Here is a 19,762-nt window from a genome sequence, read left to right on the forward strand (position 1 = left end):
TCCTTTGAGTCCTCTTAATTCCATGTATATCTCATGACACACTATCTGTATATAATATGGCTTTTAATTTTTTGCGACTCCAGACAGATTTGTTTTTGTATTTTTGGTCCAATATGGCTCTTTCAACATTTTGTGTTGCCGACCCCTGCTCTAGTCTCTTACGTGAATGAGCTAAATAATATTATTTGATATTTTACGGTAATGTGTTAATAATTTCACACATAAATCGCTCCTGAGTATAAGTCGCACCACCGACCAAACTATGAAAAAAATTGTGATTTATAGTCCGAAAAATATGGTACCTTTTATAAAGTAACTTGTCCGTCACTGTGTGTAAAACTACTACCAGTACGATTTGTCACAACATGTTGGGTTTGTCCTGGAACATATCATTACACTAAATGTTTGCATCCATCTATCATGGGCTGGCTCAAGTATATTCCATTTCAGACAGATCACAAGACTGCCAAAATGTTTTCCTTTTTTTTTTTTTAGTTGAAGACTCTGTGTTTGTCATTTATAACATGCCAGCTATTTTTTTTAGATGAATTCCCATTTAGAGCTAGTATTGTGTCTGTCTTTGGGACAGTAGATGTAATAATTTAAGAAGATGTGACAACTCACCATGGGGGCTGCGAACCTGAAGCTTGCCTGTAGAAGTTTACATTCTACCAAGTCAGCAAAAACTAATCTCAGCAGATCTTCTTTTATGGGAACTTTTTTTTTAAATGTCTCAACTCTTATTAAAATGTCCTTTTTTTTTTTATTGGCAGATGTTTCCAATCCAAATTCTGACGGAATATGTTCCATGCAGTAACACTCCCAGTCTGAACATTGACAAATATGTCAGAACAGATCTATTCACAAATATTTTAGAATATTGACTGCATGGAGCCAATTGGGATCATTAAGTCATTATCCATTTTTTTTCAACACATACTGTAGCCATCGAGTTTTGAGGCAGGCGTGTTTGAATATACAAACCCTGTTTCCATATGAGTTGGGAAATTGTGTTGGATGTAAATATAAACGGAATACAATGATTTGCAAATCCTTTTCAACCCATATTCAATTGAATGCACTACAAAGACAAGATATTTGATGTTCAAACTCATAAACTTTATTTTTTTTTTTGCAAATAATAATTAACTTAGAATTTCATGGCTGCAACACGTGCCAAAGTAGTTGGGAAAGGGCATGTTCACCACTGTGTTACATGGCCTTTCCTTTTAACAACACTCAGTAAATGTTTGGGAACTGAGGAGACACATTTTTTAAGCTTCTCAGGTGGAATTCTTTCCCATTCTTGCTTGATGTACAGCTTAAGTTGTTCAACAGTCCGGGGGTCTCCGTTGTGGTATTTTAGGCTTCATAATGCGCAAAACATTTCCAATGGGAGACAGGTGTGGACGACAGGCAGGCCAGTCTAGTACCCGCACTCTTTTACTATGAAGCCACGTTGATGTAACACGTGGCTTGGCATTGTCTTGCTGAAATAAGCAGGGGCGTCCATGGTAACGTTGCTTGGATGGCAACATATGTTGCTCCAAAACTTGTATGTACCTTTCAGCATTAATGGCGCCTTCACAGATGTGTAAGTTACCCATGTCTTGGGCCCTAATACACCCCCATACCATCACAGATGCTGGCTTTTCAACTTTGCGCCTATAACAATCCGGATGGTTCTTTTCCTCTTTGGTCCGCAGGACACGACGTCCACAGTTTCTAAAAACAATTTGAAATGTGGACTCGTCAGACCACAGAACACTTTTCCACTTTGTATCAGTCCATCTTAGATGAGCTCAGGCCCAGCGAAGCCAAAGGCGTTTCTGGGTGTTGTTGATAAACGGTTTTCGCCTTGCATAGGAGAGTTTTAACTTGCACTTACAGATGTAGCGACCAACTGTAATTAGTGAGTGGGTTTCTGAAGTGCTCCTAAACCCATGTGGTGATATCCTTTACACACTGATGTCGCTTGTTGATGCAGTACAGCCTGAGGGATCGAAGGTCACGGGCTTAGCTGCTTACGTGCAGTGATTTCTCCAGATTCTCTGAACCCTTTGATGATATTACGGACCGTAGATGGTTAAATCCCTAAATTCCTTTCAATAGCTGGTTGAGAAAGGTTTTTCTTAAACTGTTCAACAATTCGCTCACGCATTTGTTGACAAAGTGGTGACCCTCGCCCCATCCTTGTTTGTGAATGACTGAGCATTTCATGGAATCTACTTTTATACCCAATCATGGCACCCACCTGTTCCCAATTTGCCTGTTCACCTGTGGGATGTTCCAAATAAGTGTTTGATGAGCATTCCTCAACTTTATCAGTATTTATTGCCACCTTTCTCAACTTCTTTGCCACGTGTTGCTGGTATCAAATTCTAAAGTTAATGATTATTTGCAACAAAAAAAATGTTTATCAGTTTGATTATCAAATATGTTGTCTTTGTAGCATATTCAACTGAATTTGGGTTGGAAATGATTTGCAAATCATTGTATTCCGTTTATATTTACATTTAACACATTTTCCCAACTCATATGGAAACGTGGTTTGTAGATCATTGCATCAGATTGTACTTTTTCTAAACTCTGCGTTTGTGTTTGGAATATTTTTTAGATTGGCTCATATTATGGCAGTGAGATTGCACCGGTGGATATCGATGGAGATGGTGTGACTGATAACCTTTTGGTGGCTGCACCCATGTTCTTCAGCGGAGGGATGGAGAAGGGCAAAGTCTACATCTACAGAGTGACCGAGCTGGTAGGTATAAACTCTGCAGTCTTACAGAAACACACACAGGCAGACCACATATTGCAGTGGCATTATTCAGTCTGGGACCAAAGTAACCATGTTGGTAAAGTGGGTCAACACCTGTTCAAGCTCCAGACATCCTCAGTAATTGCACAACACACCTCAGCAAAAAGTGCCGGATGGCACACAAAGAAACAGTCTGTTCCGTTCCAGGACCGCAGTTAACTGCCGGCAGACATTTGCCTCATGACTTAGCAACTTGTTCAAAAGTGGAGATCAAAAAGTGCACAATTTGCCGTGCCAGTGCAACTTCAATAATGTAAAGGATGAACTCAGCGGGAAACTATTTTGCCCCCTTTTAAATCCCGTTGTCGGCAACTCGCAAAGCAGGCGATAACTTTCTCTAATGGAAGGACATTTCTCAGCGTTCTGGGTCTGTCTTGCTCATTGTATTAATAAATAAACTTTAAAAAATATAGTATAGGCCAGTGGTTCTCAAATGGGGGTACTTGAAGGTATGCCAAGGGGTACGTGAGATTTTTTTTAAATATTCTAAAAATAGCAACAATTCAAAAATCTTTTATACATATATTTATTGAATAATACTTCAACAAAATATGAATGTATGTTCATAAACTGAACATCAAATCAAGTAGGCTATTCCATTCATTACAATGCAACAATGCAATATTCAGTGTTGACAGCTAGATTTTTTGTGGACATGTTCCATAAATATTGATGTTAAAGATTTATTTTTTTGTGAAGAAATGTTTAGAATTACCGTATTTTCCGCACCATAAGGCGCCCTGGGTTATAAGCCGCGCCTTCAATGAACGGCATATTTCAAAACTTTGTCCACCTATAAGCCGCCCCGTGTTGTAAGCCGCATCTAACTGCGCTAAAGGATTGTCAAAAAAACAGTCAAATAGGTCAGTCAAACTTTAATAATATATTAAAACCAGCGTGATGTGGGCGCGCATGGAATCGTATATCAACATGGACGGAGCTGCGTGAAAAAAGCCACCCGGCCTCTTCGCGTAAACTTAAACTTACCTTAACCACTCGCTCATCTTTTCTTCATCCATCCCTTCGAGTTAGCTTTTATGATGACGCCGGCTGGAAAGGTCTCTTTTGGCAAGGTCTTCCTTTTGAATATCACCATGGGTGGAAGTTTCTGGCCATTAGCATGGCAAGCTAGAACCACAGTGAAGGATGACTTCTCATTCCCTGTGGTGCGAATATTCACCGTACGTGCTCCCGTTGTATCCACAGTGCGGTTCACAGGAATATCAGTTGCTGTGAAATAGTAATCCGTGTGCGGATGGAGAGATTGCGTCTTTTCATGAACCGGATCCCTGTCGCTTAGTAGGAGCCATTTTGTGGTCTTTACAGATGTAAACACACAAAGGAAATGAAACGTACGGTAATATCCGCGCGCTTTTTCTTCTTCTACGCGGGCGGGTGGTTGCTTACAGTAGAAGAAGAAGCGCTTCCTGTTCTATGGGGGCGGGTGCTTACCTTGGCGGTTGCTTGCGTAGAAGAAGAAGCGCTTCCTGTTCTACCGGGAAAAAAGATGGCGGCTGTTTACCATAGTTACGAGACCGAAACTTTATGAAAATGAATCTTAATATTAATCCATATATAAAGCGCACCGGGTTATAAGGCGCACTGTCAGCTTTTGAGAAAATTTGTGGTTTTTAGGTGCGCCTTATAGTGCGGAAAATACGGTAAGTTCATAAATCCAGATGGATCTCTATTACAATCCCCAAAGAGGGCACTTTAAGTTGATGATTACTTCTTTGTGTAGAAATCTTTATTTATAATTGAATCACTTGTTTATTTTTCAACAAGTTTTTAGTTATTTTTATATCTTTTTTTTCCAAATAGTTCAAGAAAGACCACTACAAATTAGCAATATTTTGCACTGTTATACAATTTAATAAATCAGAAACTGATGACATAGTGCTGTATTTTACTTCTTTATCTCTTTTTTTAACCAAAAATGCTTTGCTCTGATTAGGGGTACTTGAATTAAAAAAATGTTCAAAAGGGGTACATCACTGAAAAAAGGTTGAGAACCATTGGTATAGGCCAGGGGTCGGCAACCTTTACCAGTCAAAGAGCCATTTTGACCAGTTTCACAAATTATAGAAACAATGGGAGCCGCAAAAATTTTGGAAATTTTAAATGAAATAACACTGCATACAAAGGTGGGTTTTTTTTGCTTTGTGCTATAAATAAACCAGGGGTCTCAGACACGCTGCCCACACCTTTATATGGAATTTTTTTAGCTGGTGCGGCACGCAGGTTTTGAATGAATAGCGCTTGTCAGCGTCATGCGTGCCGAGATGGTACAGCATATAGCGCCCACTACAACCAGCGTGCCTGTTCAGCTACATGTATGGATTAATGGAGCTTCCGCTTGCTCATGTAGGTGACAGCAAGGCATACTTGTTCAACAACCACACAGGTTACACTGACGGTGGCGGTATAAAAAAAACTTTAACACTCTTACTAATAATGCGCCACACTGTGAACCCACACCAAACAAGAATGACAAACACATTTCGGGAGAATATCTGCACCTTAACACAACATAAACACAACAGAACAAATACCCAGAATCCCATGCAGCCCTAACTCTTCCGGGCTACATTATACACCCCCGCTATCAAACCCCGCCCACCTCAACCGACACACAGAGAGGAGTGGGGGGGGTGTTGATGTGTGAGGGAGCAGGGTTGGGGTGGGGGCGGGGTTTGGTGGTAGTAGGGGTGTATAATGTAGCCCGGAAGAGTCAGGGCTGCATGGGATTCTGGGTGTTTGTTCTGTTGTGTTTATGTTGTGTTAAGGTGCAGATGTTCTCCCGAAATGTGTTTGTCATTCTTGTTTGGTTTTGGTTCAAAGTGTGGCGCATTATTAGTAAGAGTGTTAAAGTTGTTTTATATGGTCACCGTCAGTGTAACCTGTGTGGCTGTTGACCAAGTATGCCTTGCTGTCACATACGTGTGCAAGCAGAAGACGTATATCGTATAACAAGTGTTGGGCTGGCACGCTGTTAATACAGATTGTAGAGGGCGCCAAATGTTGTATCATTATGGCACGCCCTTATTATAGCTGAAAGGGTGAAAATCGGTGAATATTAATCCCGGAAGTTTTCTGCGAGAGGCACTGAAATCCGGAAGTCTCACGGTAAAATTGGGGGGTTCAGCAAGTAAGCTGCTGAGCCGCATCAGAGTGATCAAAGAGCCGCATGCGGCTCCGGAGCCGCGGGTTGCCGACCCCTGGTATAGACCAACCACATTTAACTGAACACACCCCATAGTACTTAAAGGAAAACTGCACTTTTTTGGGGGGAATTTTGCCTATCGTTCACAATCATTATGAAAGACATGACGACGGTTGTATTTTTTTTAATGCATTCTATTTCATAAATAAACGTAAAAAAGTATGCTTACAGAGGAGCCAATGGGTATTCCGTCCATAAAACCCAATGAACCAGCAGCGATACTCCATTTACATTTCATGACTTGAATATTAACCAAGTATTAGTGAAGCACTATTTAAAACTACCGTATTTTTCGGACTATAAGTCGCAGTTTTTTTCATAGTTTGGCCGGGCTCCAGTGCGATTTATATATGTTTTTTTCCTTCTTTATTATGCATTTTCGGCAGGTGCGACTTATACTGCGGTGCGACTTATACTCCGAAAAATACGGTACTATGTACTACTACTAGGCAGCACGGTGATACAGGGGTTAGTGCATGTGCCTCACAATACAAAGGTCTTGAGAAGTCCTGAGTTCAAACCCGGGCTCGGGATCTTTCTGTGTGGAGTTTGCATGTTCTCCCTGTGACTGCGTGGTCTATCTGTGTTGGCCCTGTGATGAGGTGGCGACTTGTCCAGGGTGTACCCCGCCTACCGCCCGAATGCAGCTGAGATAGGCTCCAGCACCCCCCGCGACCCCAAAAAGGGACAAGCGGTAGAAAATGGATGGACGGATAATTAAAACGATTTATAGTGGCGCCGTGATCACAAGCGTGTGTGCCAATAATGACAGCTGCTTCCTAGTTTCCTTGCTCGTCAAACTTTATCGTAGATCATAAATCATGTCTCTCACCTGGTTAGTAGGAGAACGAAGACGTATTCCGACAAGTTGGTACACTTTGACAGCCGTGTTTAGCCCCGGAAATGGTGAGAACGACATGATTATGAGTCATTCTTCATCTAAATGGGAATATATGTTTTATTATGTTTGTTGGCTTTCATTAGGTCTGGAGTGAGTAATAGCCAGTGATGTAGTTTAAAAAAAAAAGGCGGTGATGCGTTTTTGAAATGAATGTGCCGCGTATGCTTAAAATGAGCAAAATACGTTAATATTAAATGTCATTATAAATGTGCTCGTTACTACATTACATATATTTTTACTTCATGTAAAGTCATGATCAAATGTTTACATACGCTTGTAAAGAACATAATGTCATGTCTGTCTTGAGTTTCCAATACTTTCTACAACTCTTATTTTTTTTGTGATAGAGTGATTGGAGCACATACTTGTTGGTCACAAAAAACATTCATGAAGTTTGGTTCTTTTATGAATTTATTATGGGTCTACTGAAAATGTGACCAAATCTGCTGGGTCAAAAGTATACATACAGCAATGTTAATATTTGGTTACATGTCCCTTGGCAAGTTTCACTGCAATAAGGCGCTTTTGGTAGCCATTCACAAGCTTCTGGCAAGCTTCTGGTTGAATTTTTGACCACTCCTCTTGACAAAATTGGTGCAGTTCAGCTAAATTTGTTGGTTTTCTGACATGGACTTGTTTCTTCAGCATTGTCCACACGTTTAAGTCAGAACTTTGGGAAGGCCATTCTAAAACCTTAATTCTAGCCTGATTTAGCCATTCTTTTACCACTTTTGACGTGTGTTTGGGGTCATTGTCCTGTTGGAACACCCAACTGCACCCAAGACCAAACCTCCGGGCTGATGATTTTAGGTTGTCCTGAAGAATTTGGAGGTAATCCTCCTTTTTCATTGTCCCATTTAAGGCTTTTGATTGATTGATTGATTGAGACTTTTATTAGTAGGTTGCACTGTGAAGTACATATTCCGTACAATTGACCACTAAATGGTAACACCCAAAAAAGTTTTTCAACTTGTTTAAGTCAGGGTCCACTTAAATTGATTCATGATACAGATGTATACTATCATATATACTATCATCGTAATACAGTCATCACACCAGGCACCAGTTCCATTGGCAGCAAAACAGGCCCAGAGCATAATACTACCACCACCATGCTTGACGGTGGGGATAGTGTTCCTGGGATTAAAGGCCTCACCTTTTCTTCTCCAAACATATTGCTGGGTATTGTGGGCAAACAGCTCAATATTTGTTGCATTTGCTGCCAATGGAACTAGTGCTTTTAAGATTTATATTTTTGTTACATTGTTGTTTTTTTGTTATTTTGAAAATATTACATTTTTCTCAAACAATTGTGTGTAGTAGGACAGAACAAGTTTTCTTTTTTACACTAATATACGATAACATTGTTTTAAATTGTTTTATTAAGTTATAAAACCATTTGTATTTACTCAACATGTTTCCTATGTTCTCATAACTATAATTAACTAACAAGAGGCAATTTAATAATTATTCAATGATCGTGACGTTGAAGTCAAAATTATCGGTATTAGTTTCAGCGAGACTCGCCTTGTATTTACTTGGTATCGGATCTATACCAAAATTCCCAGTATTGCCCACCCCAATCAGCACTTTCTTTTGACAGCCACTCCAGGGTTTTGTGGGCTTGTTTTGTGATTGTAGCGGCCTAAAATGCCTACAGATATTCTCTAAAGTTGAGGCTTTTTTTTCAAAACCAACGTATCAATTTGGGATTTTATGAATTGCCATTGTTTTAAGTGTTCTTTGTAACTTTAACCTCAAAAAGCACAAGGTTTTAACTAAAATTGGAAAACAAATACTGTTTTGATGGTTTACTCGTTACACTCTATACCGTACAGACTTGAAAGTAGACAATAGATGTCAGTAAAAGCACATATTCAGAGCATTTCGTTGAATGTTCTCATTCATCCAGGTCATTGTCATCTCAGGGCATTCACTCGATCGCAACTATACTGTTTGGTTTGTCTCGGAAGACGTTTTGCCGCTCATTGGAGTAGGCTTCATCGGTTCGTGCTCATAGACTTAGATTGGTCATATCTAGTCAAGCGGCTGGTGCCAAAACCCCAAATATTTATACTCACTACAATAGGGCGAAACCATCCTTGCCCAGGCACACCCTCTTGGTTTTGTAGTATAAATATTTTGAGTTTTGGCACCAGCCACTTGACTAGATCTGACCATTCTAAGTCTAAAACAAGATCTGACGAATCTAAGTCTATGAGCATTAACTGATGAAGCCGAAATATCTTCTAAGACAAACCAAACAGTCCAGTTGCGATCGATTGAATGCCCTGACATCACATATTCGGAGTTTATTGTCAAATTACTATACTGTTTAAATATAACTAATAATAGTAATATACATTTATAATTACAGAAAGAAACATCACTTATTGTCCACTGTCTTCTCTGTCATCCAATAGTTGCAAACATTCTCCATGTATGTTTTATGCTTGAAAATTGTTGTCCATCTAAACCATTCTTTTATGTTCCAACACATTTATTCCCGCACGTTAAAAACATTTGTGAACTCTTAAGAGCTTTTGAATTTTTGTTGGTAAATGACAGACGATGAGGGATTATTATCACACTTCAACATCTCTGTCATGTAAATGCTACCTCTTTGCTAGATTATCATTGCAAATTAAAACATGTCCTTAATTGCCTTTCCCTGGATAAATGACATTTAAGTTGTTATAAAAATGGATACAACCTAGGAAATGAGGACACCTTTGCGTTGATAAATCTTTAAATACTACCTAACCCTAACCCGTAGACAGGAACCAGAAGTAGCTCTGAGCTATGCACGACGATGACAATTGTTTAGTTTCAGCAATATAACATTTGTATATTGTTGCATGTAGCTGTTCCTGCTTTGTTTACACAATAAACAAACATAAGTTTATGTAGATTTGTGATATTTCAGTGCCATTCGGGGACAAATTTGAGTGGCCAAACTGTGCGGAGTAGTTGCAAGCATTGGACAAATTTGCAAGGCCATACATAATTTGTGGCGATTGGTTGTATGTGTGTGAATTGGCGCAATCCCAAATACCTGGAGGGACTGGCCAGTAGGCAGACTCCAAGGCTTTTATCGGACATTTTAGATGTATGCTGCTAAACTCTGATACCGAGATCCGATAGTAATATCAAATCGGGACAATATACTTTAGTATATGATACGTAAGTCCAATATATTGTTACTATTCTGTCATCTATTGAAATAAACCTTAATGTCTGCTTTTTGTATTTATATAAGTGAATATTGGTATAAACAATGGCAGCAAATACACGTGTATTGTGTATGTATAATCATTTTGTCATAGAGGCTATTGTCATCACTTTTTCCCCTATATGACGGCTCTGCTTAAGTATCAATTAAACTATACTGTAGTCTTGAATAAACGTGTACAGGTTAGACCAGGGGTGGGCAATTAATTTTTAACGGGGGCCGCATGAGCAACCCGAGCACTGCTGGAGGGCCACATCGACAATATTTCAATTACATTTTGCTCAATATTATTTTTGATATACGGTAAGATAAATAATAATAATAATTAACTTAACTTAACTTTATACAAAAGCAGATTGCTTTTGCTGGTTTTATTTTTAACACTGTCTTACACTACACTTCCTGATGTACAATACAATGCAAAAATGTCAATTTTTGCACAGGGTTAATTTAAAGTTTATCTTGCATCCTCTTTAAAAGTCCAACATTTTTCCCCGTCAGATTTGGAGAACCATCTGTTGTCACACCTGCCAGCTTGTCCCATTTCAGTCCAAACATGTCCAAACACGCATTTACCTATGTGAACAAGTCATTACCTGCGGTTGTCCCTTTTAATTGACTGCATGGCTGCCAGCTACTCCGTGATTTGAAAGTCAGCAGTTATCCCACGTAAGAAGATGAGCAGCTGGGCGGTATTACGTACATCACAGCTCTCATCCAAAGCCAGCAAAAAACAGTCAAAGTCGGCCGTTCTGTTCTTCAGCTGAAGCTCCAAATTTCCGGGCATTTTAGCGCAACAGAGTCCAATAAGCACTCTTTAATAAACTCTCCGTCAGAAAACGCCTTACTTTTTCTGGCGATTTTGTGAGAAATGACGAAACTTGTCCTGACAACTGCATTCTGGGGGTGTGTAATATGGCAAAAAGTCCTTGTTGGGTTTGCAGTTTTACCATCAACACATCAGCTTTCCTTGCGCGCTCTTCATCAGACAGATTCCGGTATTTTTCCTCGTGCTTCGTCATGTAGTGGCGATTCAAATTATATTCTTTAAACACAGCAACCTGTGTACCACAAATTAAGCACACGGCTTTACCTTTAATTTCTGTAAAGAAATATTTGGCAGTCCATGTCTTGTTGAAAACACAGCATTCGTCATCATCTTTTCTCTTTTTAGCGTCTCGGGGGTAAACCGTGCATCACTTGTCGCTGTGCACCTTCACTCACAGGTTACACCCGGACATACGTCCATAAATAACACTTTTCAAAATAAAAGCAGCACAGTTGTATTGCGCGCACGACATAGATGTTTTTTAAACTTTATTTTGTAATTTGTGATTGCCGCTGTTCACATTCACTCACGCGCATACGTCCACACGGAAGTAATATAAATAACGCTTTTCAAAACAAAAGCAGCACCGTTGTATTGCACACTCGACATAGATACTTTTTAAAATGTATTTTGTAATTTAAGATTGGCCTCACGCGGGCCGGACAGGAACGCACAAAGTGCCGGATGTGGCTCGTGGGCCGCAGAATGCCCAGGTCTGGGTTAGACCATAATAGCTATTTATTTTAGCAAGACAGATGCAAGTCACTAAATAAACACAGATGTCGTTCCAACTATAATGCTATCAGAACATCATTCAAATATTGTACATTTGGTAGTGGCGAATCTAATGTTGGTGCTCCAAATTGAAATAAATACATGAATGTCTGGGAAACGCAGCCTCTAAATACACAATTAAAACAACAATGCACAATAGTAGTTACACTTTGAACTGGTTATGGCCCTTCTAGTCCCTTCAACCACCTCAGAATATACAAAAACCACAACTAGTAAAGTTGGCACGTTGTGTAATTCGTAAATAAAAACAGAATACAATGATTTGCAAATCCTTTTCAACTTATATTCAATTGAATAGACTGCAAAGACAAGATATTTAATGTTTGAACTGAGCAACTTATTTTTTTTTTGCTAATAATCATTAACATAGATTTTAATGGCAGCAACACAGTACAAAAAAGTTGGTAGAGGGGCATTTTTACCACAATGTTACATGGCCTTTCCTTTTAACAACACTCAGTAAACGTTTTGGGAACTGTGAAGACCAATTTTTGAAGCCAATTAGCCTGTTCACCTGTGGGATGTTCCAAATAAGTGTTTGATGAGCATTCTTCAACTTTCTCAGTCTTTTTTGCCACTTGTCCCAGCTTTTTTGAAACATGTTGCAGGCATAAAATTCCAAATGAGCTAAAATTTGAAAGAAATAACAAAGTTTTCCAGTTCGAATGTTAAGTATCTTGTCTTTACAGTCCATTCAATTGAATATAGGTTGAAAAGGATTTGCAAATCATTGTATTTTGTTTTTATTTACGATTTACACAACGTGCCAACGTCACTGGTTTTGGGGTTTGTATGTTTGACCATCGTCCTCCCATGTTGCGTCACTTCAGGTAGCTGGGAAGGAAAATACTGCCCCAAATCAACGTAATTCGCATTTATTCAACAGCCATCTAATATTTTGTCTGCTCTAGATTTTATTATGAACTGAACAGCCAAATAGAGCAATGATATGCATGACTACAGTCCAGTTGCATTTTTCTCCATTCAGCCAGAATGCTTTCTTTGATACATTTTCCACTCTCTTAATTACTTCCATAAACTTGAATCAATTCCATCTGACCTTGAACTTTTTTTTTTTTTTTGAGTTATCAGACCTTTTCAAGTTTCATCTAGCTTTTAAACTCCCTATACCAAACTCAATTTGTGAATGTTAGCAAGATATCATCACCAAAACTAAATAACACATGACTGGATTATGTCAGTGATAAACACACTGCGTGATAATATTGTTCCGGAAAAGATGAGTGAGTGGTAAAAGATACTCTGAACAGCTATTTTGAGGGATTTTATCATTTGAACCCTGCTTGCGTCTGCAAATATTTCCGACTAATTCCTTATCCAAGTTACGATCAGTAGCAGTAATTCATCAGCAAGGACATGAAAGCCACAGACGCTGACATAAGCACTTTTCTAAGTGTAATGCAACTTTTTCCATGTGTCTCCTTTCCTGTTGTTTGTGTTCAGTGAGTAACAGGCAACATATCGGCATAAGTTCTATAAATAATTGTACCAAAGGTTTACAGCGATTCTCCATTCTTTTATTGGAATGAGATAAAAATCCTCACTTTTTTGTTCGCAGATGTTGGCATTCAATCAGACACAATGAATACATTAAACACAGTAGCTGACCCAAACTTATGATTATGATTGTTGAGATGAAAGACATCGGAAACCCATTAGCTAGTCTTTCCTGTGTAAATTACATTTTATGAGTGAAAATGGTTTTGAGATATCTAAAAGAGCTGAATGGAGTTCAATCATTAGTAACATCAATCGTCTTTAATGGTGGAACACTTTCAACTGTGCCTGCAAGATTTTTTATAATTGCCTCCACAATAAGAGCATGAAAAGGCTTTTGTATAGTGTCATGAAAGATAACCTTCTAATTAGCTTTCAAAGATTTCAGATTTAATTTTTTTTTTTTAAATGTATTTATTTATTTATTTATTTTAATTTTTTTATATATTTTATTATTATTATATATATATATATTTTTTTTTTTTCCCTCCCTCAGGGGGGGAGCTGGGCGGGGCGGTTGCTGGTTGTTCCATCTCCATCGTTGGGGTCCCTGCGGGTGGGGTGGGTGGTTCCCGTGGCCCCGTGCTGGGTGGTCCTGCGGTTGCGGGGGGTCTCCAGGCCCCCCGGGCGGGGCGTCCTGCCTTTCTGCCCGTGTGGGGTGTGGTCTCTCGCTGGCTTGGGGTCTGGCTGTCCCCTGCTTTTCTCGTGCCTTGTCCTCTACCGGGTGCGTCTGTCTGTGGCCTGCTGCTGGCCCTTGTGGGCGGCGCGGTGGGCCGGGCTCTGGGCTTCCTGTCGCTGTCCGGCTTGGCTGCGTGGGCACCACACCTACTGTTTGTGGGTTGGGCTCTCGGGGAGGCTGGGGCCGTACTCTGGCTCCCACACACACTGGGAGTCAAATGTATTGTACATACAAATTCACACATACATACATACATACACACATACATAGGTACCTACGCTCCCACATACATATACAAATACAGTACATATTTACATACTCAAAGTTCGTACATCCACACGCACATTCATTATACAAACATACAGATACCCATACTGTACATATACACTCACTGTACAAACACACTTCTACACATACTGTACATATACATTCACTGTACAAACACATATACACATTCTGTACATATACAAGTACATATGCATACATACACTCATGCACATAATCATGTTTCATCAAACATATATTAATGTTGTTGCCCTAGGGTAAACTGGGTATAACACATAGCACACTGACAAAGCTTAACCTAATTTTACTACAACAATCTACAAGGTTAAGGTAGGTTGCTTCTCTTTCTTCCCCTCCATTTTTCTGCATTCTTTCGTATCTCAAGTTATCATTACGTATATGTATTGTTGCATTTGAACAACTGTATTGTAAGATTTCAGCATTATTTCAAATGTATAGCCACAAATGCTTGGCCCTAAAATGTATTCCCAGTATTTTGTACTTTGTAAGTTTTCACATCTTTCATTTCAGAATCGCTTCATTTTTGAAGGTGCATTGGAGATCCTTAATGGCGGCCAGAATGCTCGTTTTGGCTCGTCGCTTGCACCGGTCCCTGATTTAAATGGGGATGGCTTCAATGACCTGGTGGTAGGAGCTCCACTGGAAGACGATCACAAAGGAGCCATCTATGTTTTCTTTAGTCAGCAAAACAGAATACTGCGAAAATACAAACAGGTAGGTTGTGCATGAAAGTGTACTTACCTTATACCAGTGATTCTTAATTCTTTGTCATGATGGGGACATCGTTTTGTTCCCGCCCCCCCTAAAATGAAATACAATTGAGAAACTGATAATATTTATGTATTTATGTATTTATTTATTTATTTATTTATTTATCCGTACAAACTCTTTAAGTTGCTGACACCAGCAGCTACTTGTCTATTTTTTTTCTCACGCCCCCCGCCCAACACCTTATCGTGTACTTATGTATAAGTGGTCGTATTTCGTAGTTGAGCCTGTTGATTACATCAAGCAGTGCTGCCACCAAGCTTGATGCCTGTGTCTCGTTCAAGAATTAAAAAAGACACTAATAAAAGTGCCTTGCTCCCCCCCACTCCCACCCCCCCGAGACCTCACCGCGCCCAAATTGGCCTAATTGGAGCCCCTTTCAAAATTAAGGTAAAAGCTCAGGTGTTTATGCTACAAAGTTTTATCTTTTTTATTTCAACAACAAAGCCACCTCCAATTGGTGCACGCACCTCGTGCTGTTTTGACTTTTTCATTCGTTTACTTGCTTCCCATTCATATTGCCGTTTTGAGGCTATCACTTCTCTGATTTCATACAGCATAAGCTAGCTAAATTCTGATTGGATAAAAACTCTATAACCTAATAACAACAGTGCTGGAAGGAGCATAATATGACATGAAGATAATGTGAATAATTTTAGATATTTAGGGACAGTAAATAAAAAAAATACTTTTATCTTTAATTATGATCATGATTTCTGGTTATGTTAGGCCAGCAGAGAAGGATTTGCTGGCCCTGACGGCACACCACTGACAATATGGAATGATAATCCATGTGGGTGTATTTACACCCAGTTTTATTTTGAGAAGACTCCAAATGTCAATGTATTCCTAAATCACTACATAAATGTACATGTTTCATTGCACCAGAAAAAATATATATATATTAAAAAGCCCAATATTATTTTGACATTCATGTCTATGGTCCCTTCATGTCCACCTTTGGGTTTTATATGACATTTTACCACAAACATACTCCAAGCCCCTTCCCACTATCAAAAAGGATATAATGGGAACTTTCCCCTTACATTATTAGTCTTTAATGGTGCACCGTGTTAGTGCTAGGCTGGTACTTTAATGTTAAATACATTCGTGCCAGGAAAATGCAGCTGAGATAGGCTCCAGCTCCCCCCGCGACCCCAAAAAGGACAAACAGTAGAAAATGGATGGATGGATGGATGGAGTTAGGACTATTATTGCATACATTTTTTCACAAAATGCTGAACCTCAACCAATGATTAGAGACTTTAGATCAGGAGTTGGCTACTTACTGTATTATATAACATTATATAGCTACAAAGTGCCTTTATAAAATTCCCTTGTCAGTCAGTGGGCCATAACAACCTTTGTGTTAATATTGACTTTTTAATAGTGTTCAATTAGGAACACATTTCCAAAGAACCATACATTTATTTACAAATACAGCAGTGCCTTGGCTTATGTTAGTAATCCATTCCAAAAGGTCAAAGACCAAAATGTACATAAAACAAAGCAACTTATCCCGTAAAGGAGTCATATTATGATTTATTTATCCTCTTCCTTGTGGTCTACATAACATGGAATGGTAGTTCTTTGGTCAAAATGTTGCAAAGATGATGTTTTACAGACCATCTTAAAGCCGCTTTTGTATCTGTTGATGTCACACTTGGGGGGAAAATATCACAAATTTGGCAAATCCAAACGACTCGTTTGGAGGAAGTACGAAAGAAGGCAGTTTTATTTTATAAATATCTCCAGCATGCCTCCATGGTTTGATTTCACATTTCAGATCCCAAGTACACATAAACGAGTACCAATAGGTAAGAAAAGTAGGTTCCCTTTGAGAAATAAAGTAAATATTTTGAAATAGGAAACATATACTGTTGAATAATGTATTTCCCATGATGTTGTTTTAGTACAAAACATTTACCGAATTTTCCGCACTATAAGGCGCACCTAAAAACCTCCAATTTTCTCAAAAGCTGACAGTGCACCTTATAATCCGGTGCGCCTTATATATGGACCAATAACAAGCCACAACAGGTCTCGCAATCCCAGCCTCTACTGGCACGGTATAGCTCGGTTGGTAGAGCGGCCGTGCCAGCAACTTGAGGGTTGCAGGTTCGATCCCCGCTTCCGCCATCCTAGTCACTGCCGTTGTGTCCTTGGGCAAGACACTTTACCCACCTGCTCCCAGTGCCACCCACACTGGTTTAAATGTAACTTAGATATTGGGTTCCACTATGTAAAGCGCTTTGATTCACTAGAGAAAAGCGCTATATAAATATAATTCACTTCACTTCACTAGTGTAGCGTCTATTCTATGCGCCTTATAATGCGGTGCGCCTTATATACGAACAAAGTTTAAAATAGGCCATTCATTGAAGGTGCACCTTATAATCCGGTGCGCCTTATAGTGCGGAAAATACGGTATTTAAAAAAATCCTACAAAAAGTATACAAATCGTTTAAAATTGGTGTGGGAAAATTTTTTGCGATTGATGTACGGTAAATGTTTGCTTAGGGCCTGAATTTAGCCTGTGTATGAACATTTTTTACTTCATGGCTCAATGCAAATGTACAAAAAGCATTTTTGAAAAAAATAATGAGTTATTGTGTTTCAGAAGGATTTCTTAACACATTTGAGATCAGTGCAGTTCCTGAATTTGAACGCTGTCCCAAACTCTTAATTGCAATGTGGGAAAAACAGGCCCAGGTCAAACATCCAACACAAATGAATGTGAAATGAAGCTGGCAGTAACATAACCTGCAACCCAGAAAACAACAGTAAACTAATCTTGCAAGGCAGCTGGAAATGATAGAATTTATGCCACGTTATCATCCGTGCCATCTTGCCAACTTATAAACAATGGTGGGCTCTGAGGTGCCGTAGCGGCTATATTACAAACATGCAACAAGAAAAAAGAACTGGAGATACTGGCTCCTTGTCAAGCTAGTGGTGTGTTGTTTACTCCTCTGTGGCCGCACAAGTCTTTGGGTGGATCTGATTTCCATCCTCTTTAATTTATAGCTAATGACTTTGAGAGACAGGTAGTCTGTTCCATCAGCCTTAGACTAATCGTAAGACAAGGCACAGACGGAAAGGGTGAGGGAACGGTAGAGGCTGATTGGTGGCGACTCGCGAGGGGATAGTTGGCAGAACAGATAAAGCTGACGCTTAGTGATTGGACGTGGCACAATAGGGCGGTGAGAAAGACCGACCTCATGGAAGTATTGACAGCGAGCTGACTAGAGGAATACCAAACACAAAATAATACAAAATACCAGTCAAGATGGCCTTGTGGCAATCGTGGTATTGTTCATGTTTTTGATAAAAAACGCAATGACTCACACTACTGTGCGCTCTCTTTTTTTTTTTCGTTCCAGAGGATCGCTGCGGCAGACTTGGCACCTGGCCTGCAGTACTTCGGCCGCAGTATCCACGGAATGATGGATATGAACAACGATGGTTTAGTTGATCTGGCAGTAGGATCCCTTGGTGCAGCTGTTCTCCTCTGGTGAGTGTTTCGTGTACATACAGTCCTAAACGTTTCGAATAAAGATACGACTTGACATTTTTATGCTCTCATCAGTAAGGATTTTTCTCGAGAAATACATCAACTGAGAGGTAGAATTTTACTCCAATAATGTACCTTTCAGTAGAGCCTTCACAGATGTTCGAATTACCCATGATGCCATTGACAGTAACAAACAGTCTGGATTTACATTCACAATTTTTAACTGTTGAGTTAAAAGTTAACATGCACTAATAGGGGTTAGTGCATGTGCCTCACAATACGAAGGTCCTGGGTTCAATTTCCGGGCTCGGGGTCTTTCTGTGTGGAGTTTGCATGTTCTCCCCGTGACTGCGTGGGTTCCCTCCGGGTATTACGGCTTCCTCCCACCTCCAAAGACATGCACCTGGGGATAGGTTGATTGGCAACACTAAATGCAGCTGAGATAGGCGACCCCGAAAGGGACAAGCGGTAGAAAATGGATGGATGGATAGAGTCAAGACTATTATTGCATACATTTTTTCACAAAATGCTGAACCTCAACCAATGATTAGACCGGTGGTTCTTAACCCTAGGGGTTCGGTGAGTCGGCTTCAGGGGTTCGACGGAGGTCAAAACACACCCGACTCATGGTGTAAATAGAAACTTCTCCCTATCGGCATATTTCGGATACGGCAACAGCAAAAGTCACATTGATTTGCAGGTGTGTAATTTGTTGTGAGTTTATGCACTGTGTTGGTTTTGTTGTTTGAACAAGGTGATGTTCATGCACGTTCATTTTGTGCACAAGTAAAGAAAACATGGTAACACTTTAGTATGGGGAACATATTCACCATTAATTAGTTGCTTATTAACATGCAAATTAGTTACATATTGGCTCCTAACTAGTCATTATTAAGTACTTATTAATGCCTTATTCGGCATGGCCTTATTATAACACTAACCCTCTAACCCTGGCCCTAACCCTCTAACCCTGGCCCTAACCAAATGACTCTAAATTAAGTCTTTGTTACTTAGAATATGTTCCCCGAGTGTCCAAATAACTCTAAATTAAGTCTTTGTTACATTTAATATGTTCCTCTAGTGTCCAAAAAACTCTAAATTAAGTCTTTGTTACTTAGAATATGTTCCCCTAGTGTCCAAATAACTCTAAATTAAGTCTTTGTTGCTTAGAATATGTTC

The 19,762-nt window shown here is 39.5% G+C and overlaps 1 protein-coding gene across 1 annotated transcript in view; it reads left to right on the plus strand.

The window, feature by feature from the left end:
* The window catches only part of itga11a (integrin, alpha 11a), a 191,696-nt gene that overhangs the window by 104,362 nt on the left and 67,572 nt on the right, over positions 1-19,762 (plus strand). The window contains exons 13-15 of the mRNA XM_061974906.2: positions 2,618-2,761; positions 14,812-15,015; positions 18,453-18,583. Coding sequence (XP_061830890.1) covers positions 2,618-2,761; positions 14,812-15,015; positions 18,453-18,583 — 479 coding nt within the window. The remainder of the gene's footprint in view (positions 1-2,617; positions 2,762-14,811; positions 15,016-18,452; positions 18,584-19,762) is intronic.

This window comes from Nerophis lumbriciformis, linkage group LG15 (genome assembly GCF_033978685.3).
Source record: "Nerophis lumbriciformis linkage group LG15, RoL_Nlum_v2.1, whole genome shotgun sequence".
Lineage (NCBI taxonomy): Eukaryota > Metazoa > Chordata > Actinopteri > Syngnathiformes > Syngnathidae > Nerophis > Nerophis lumbriciformis.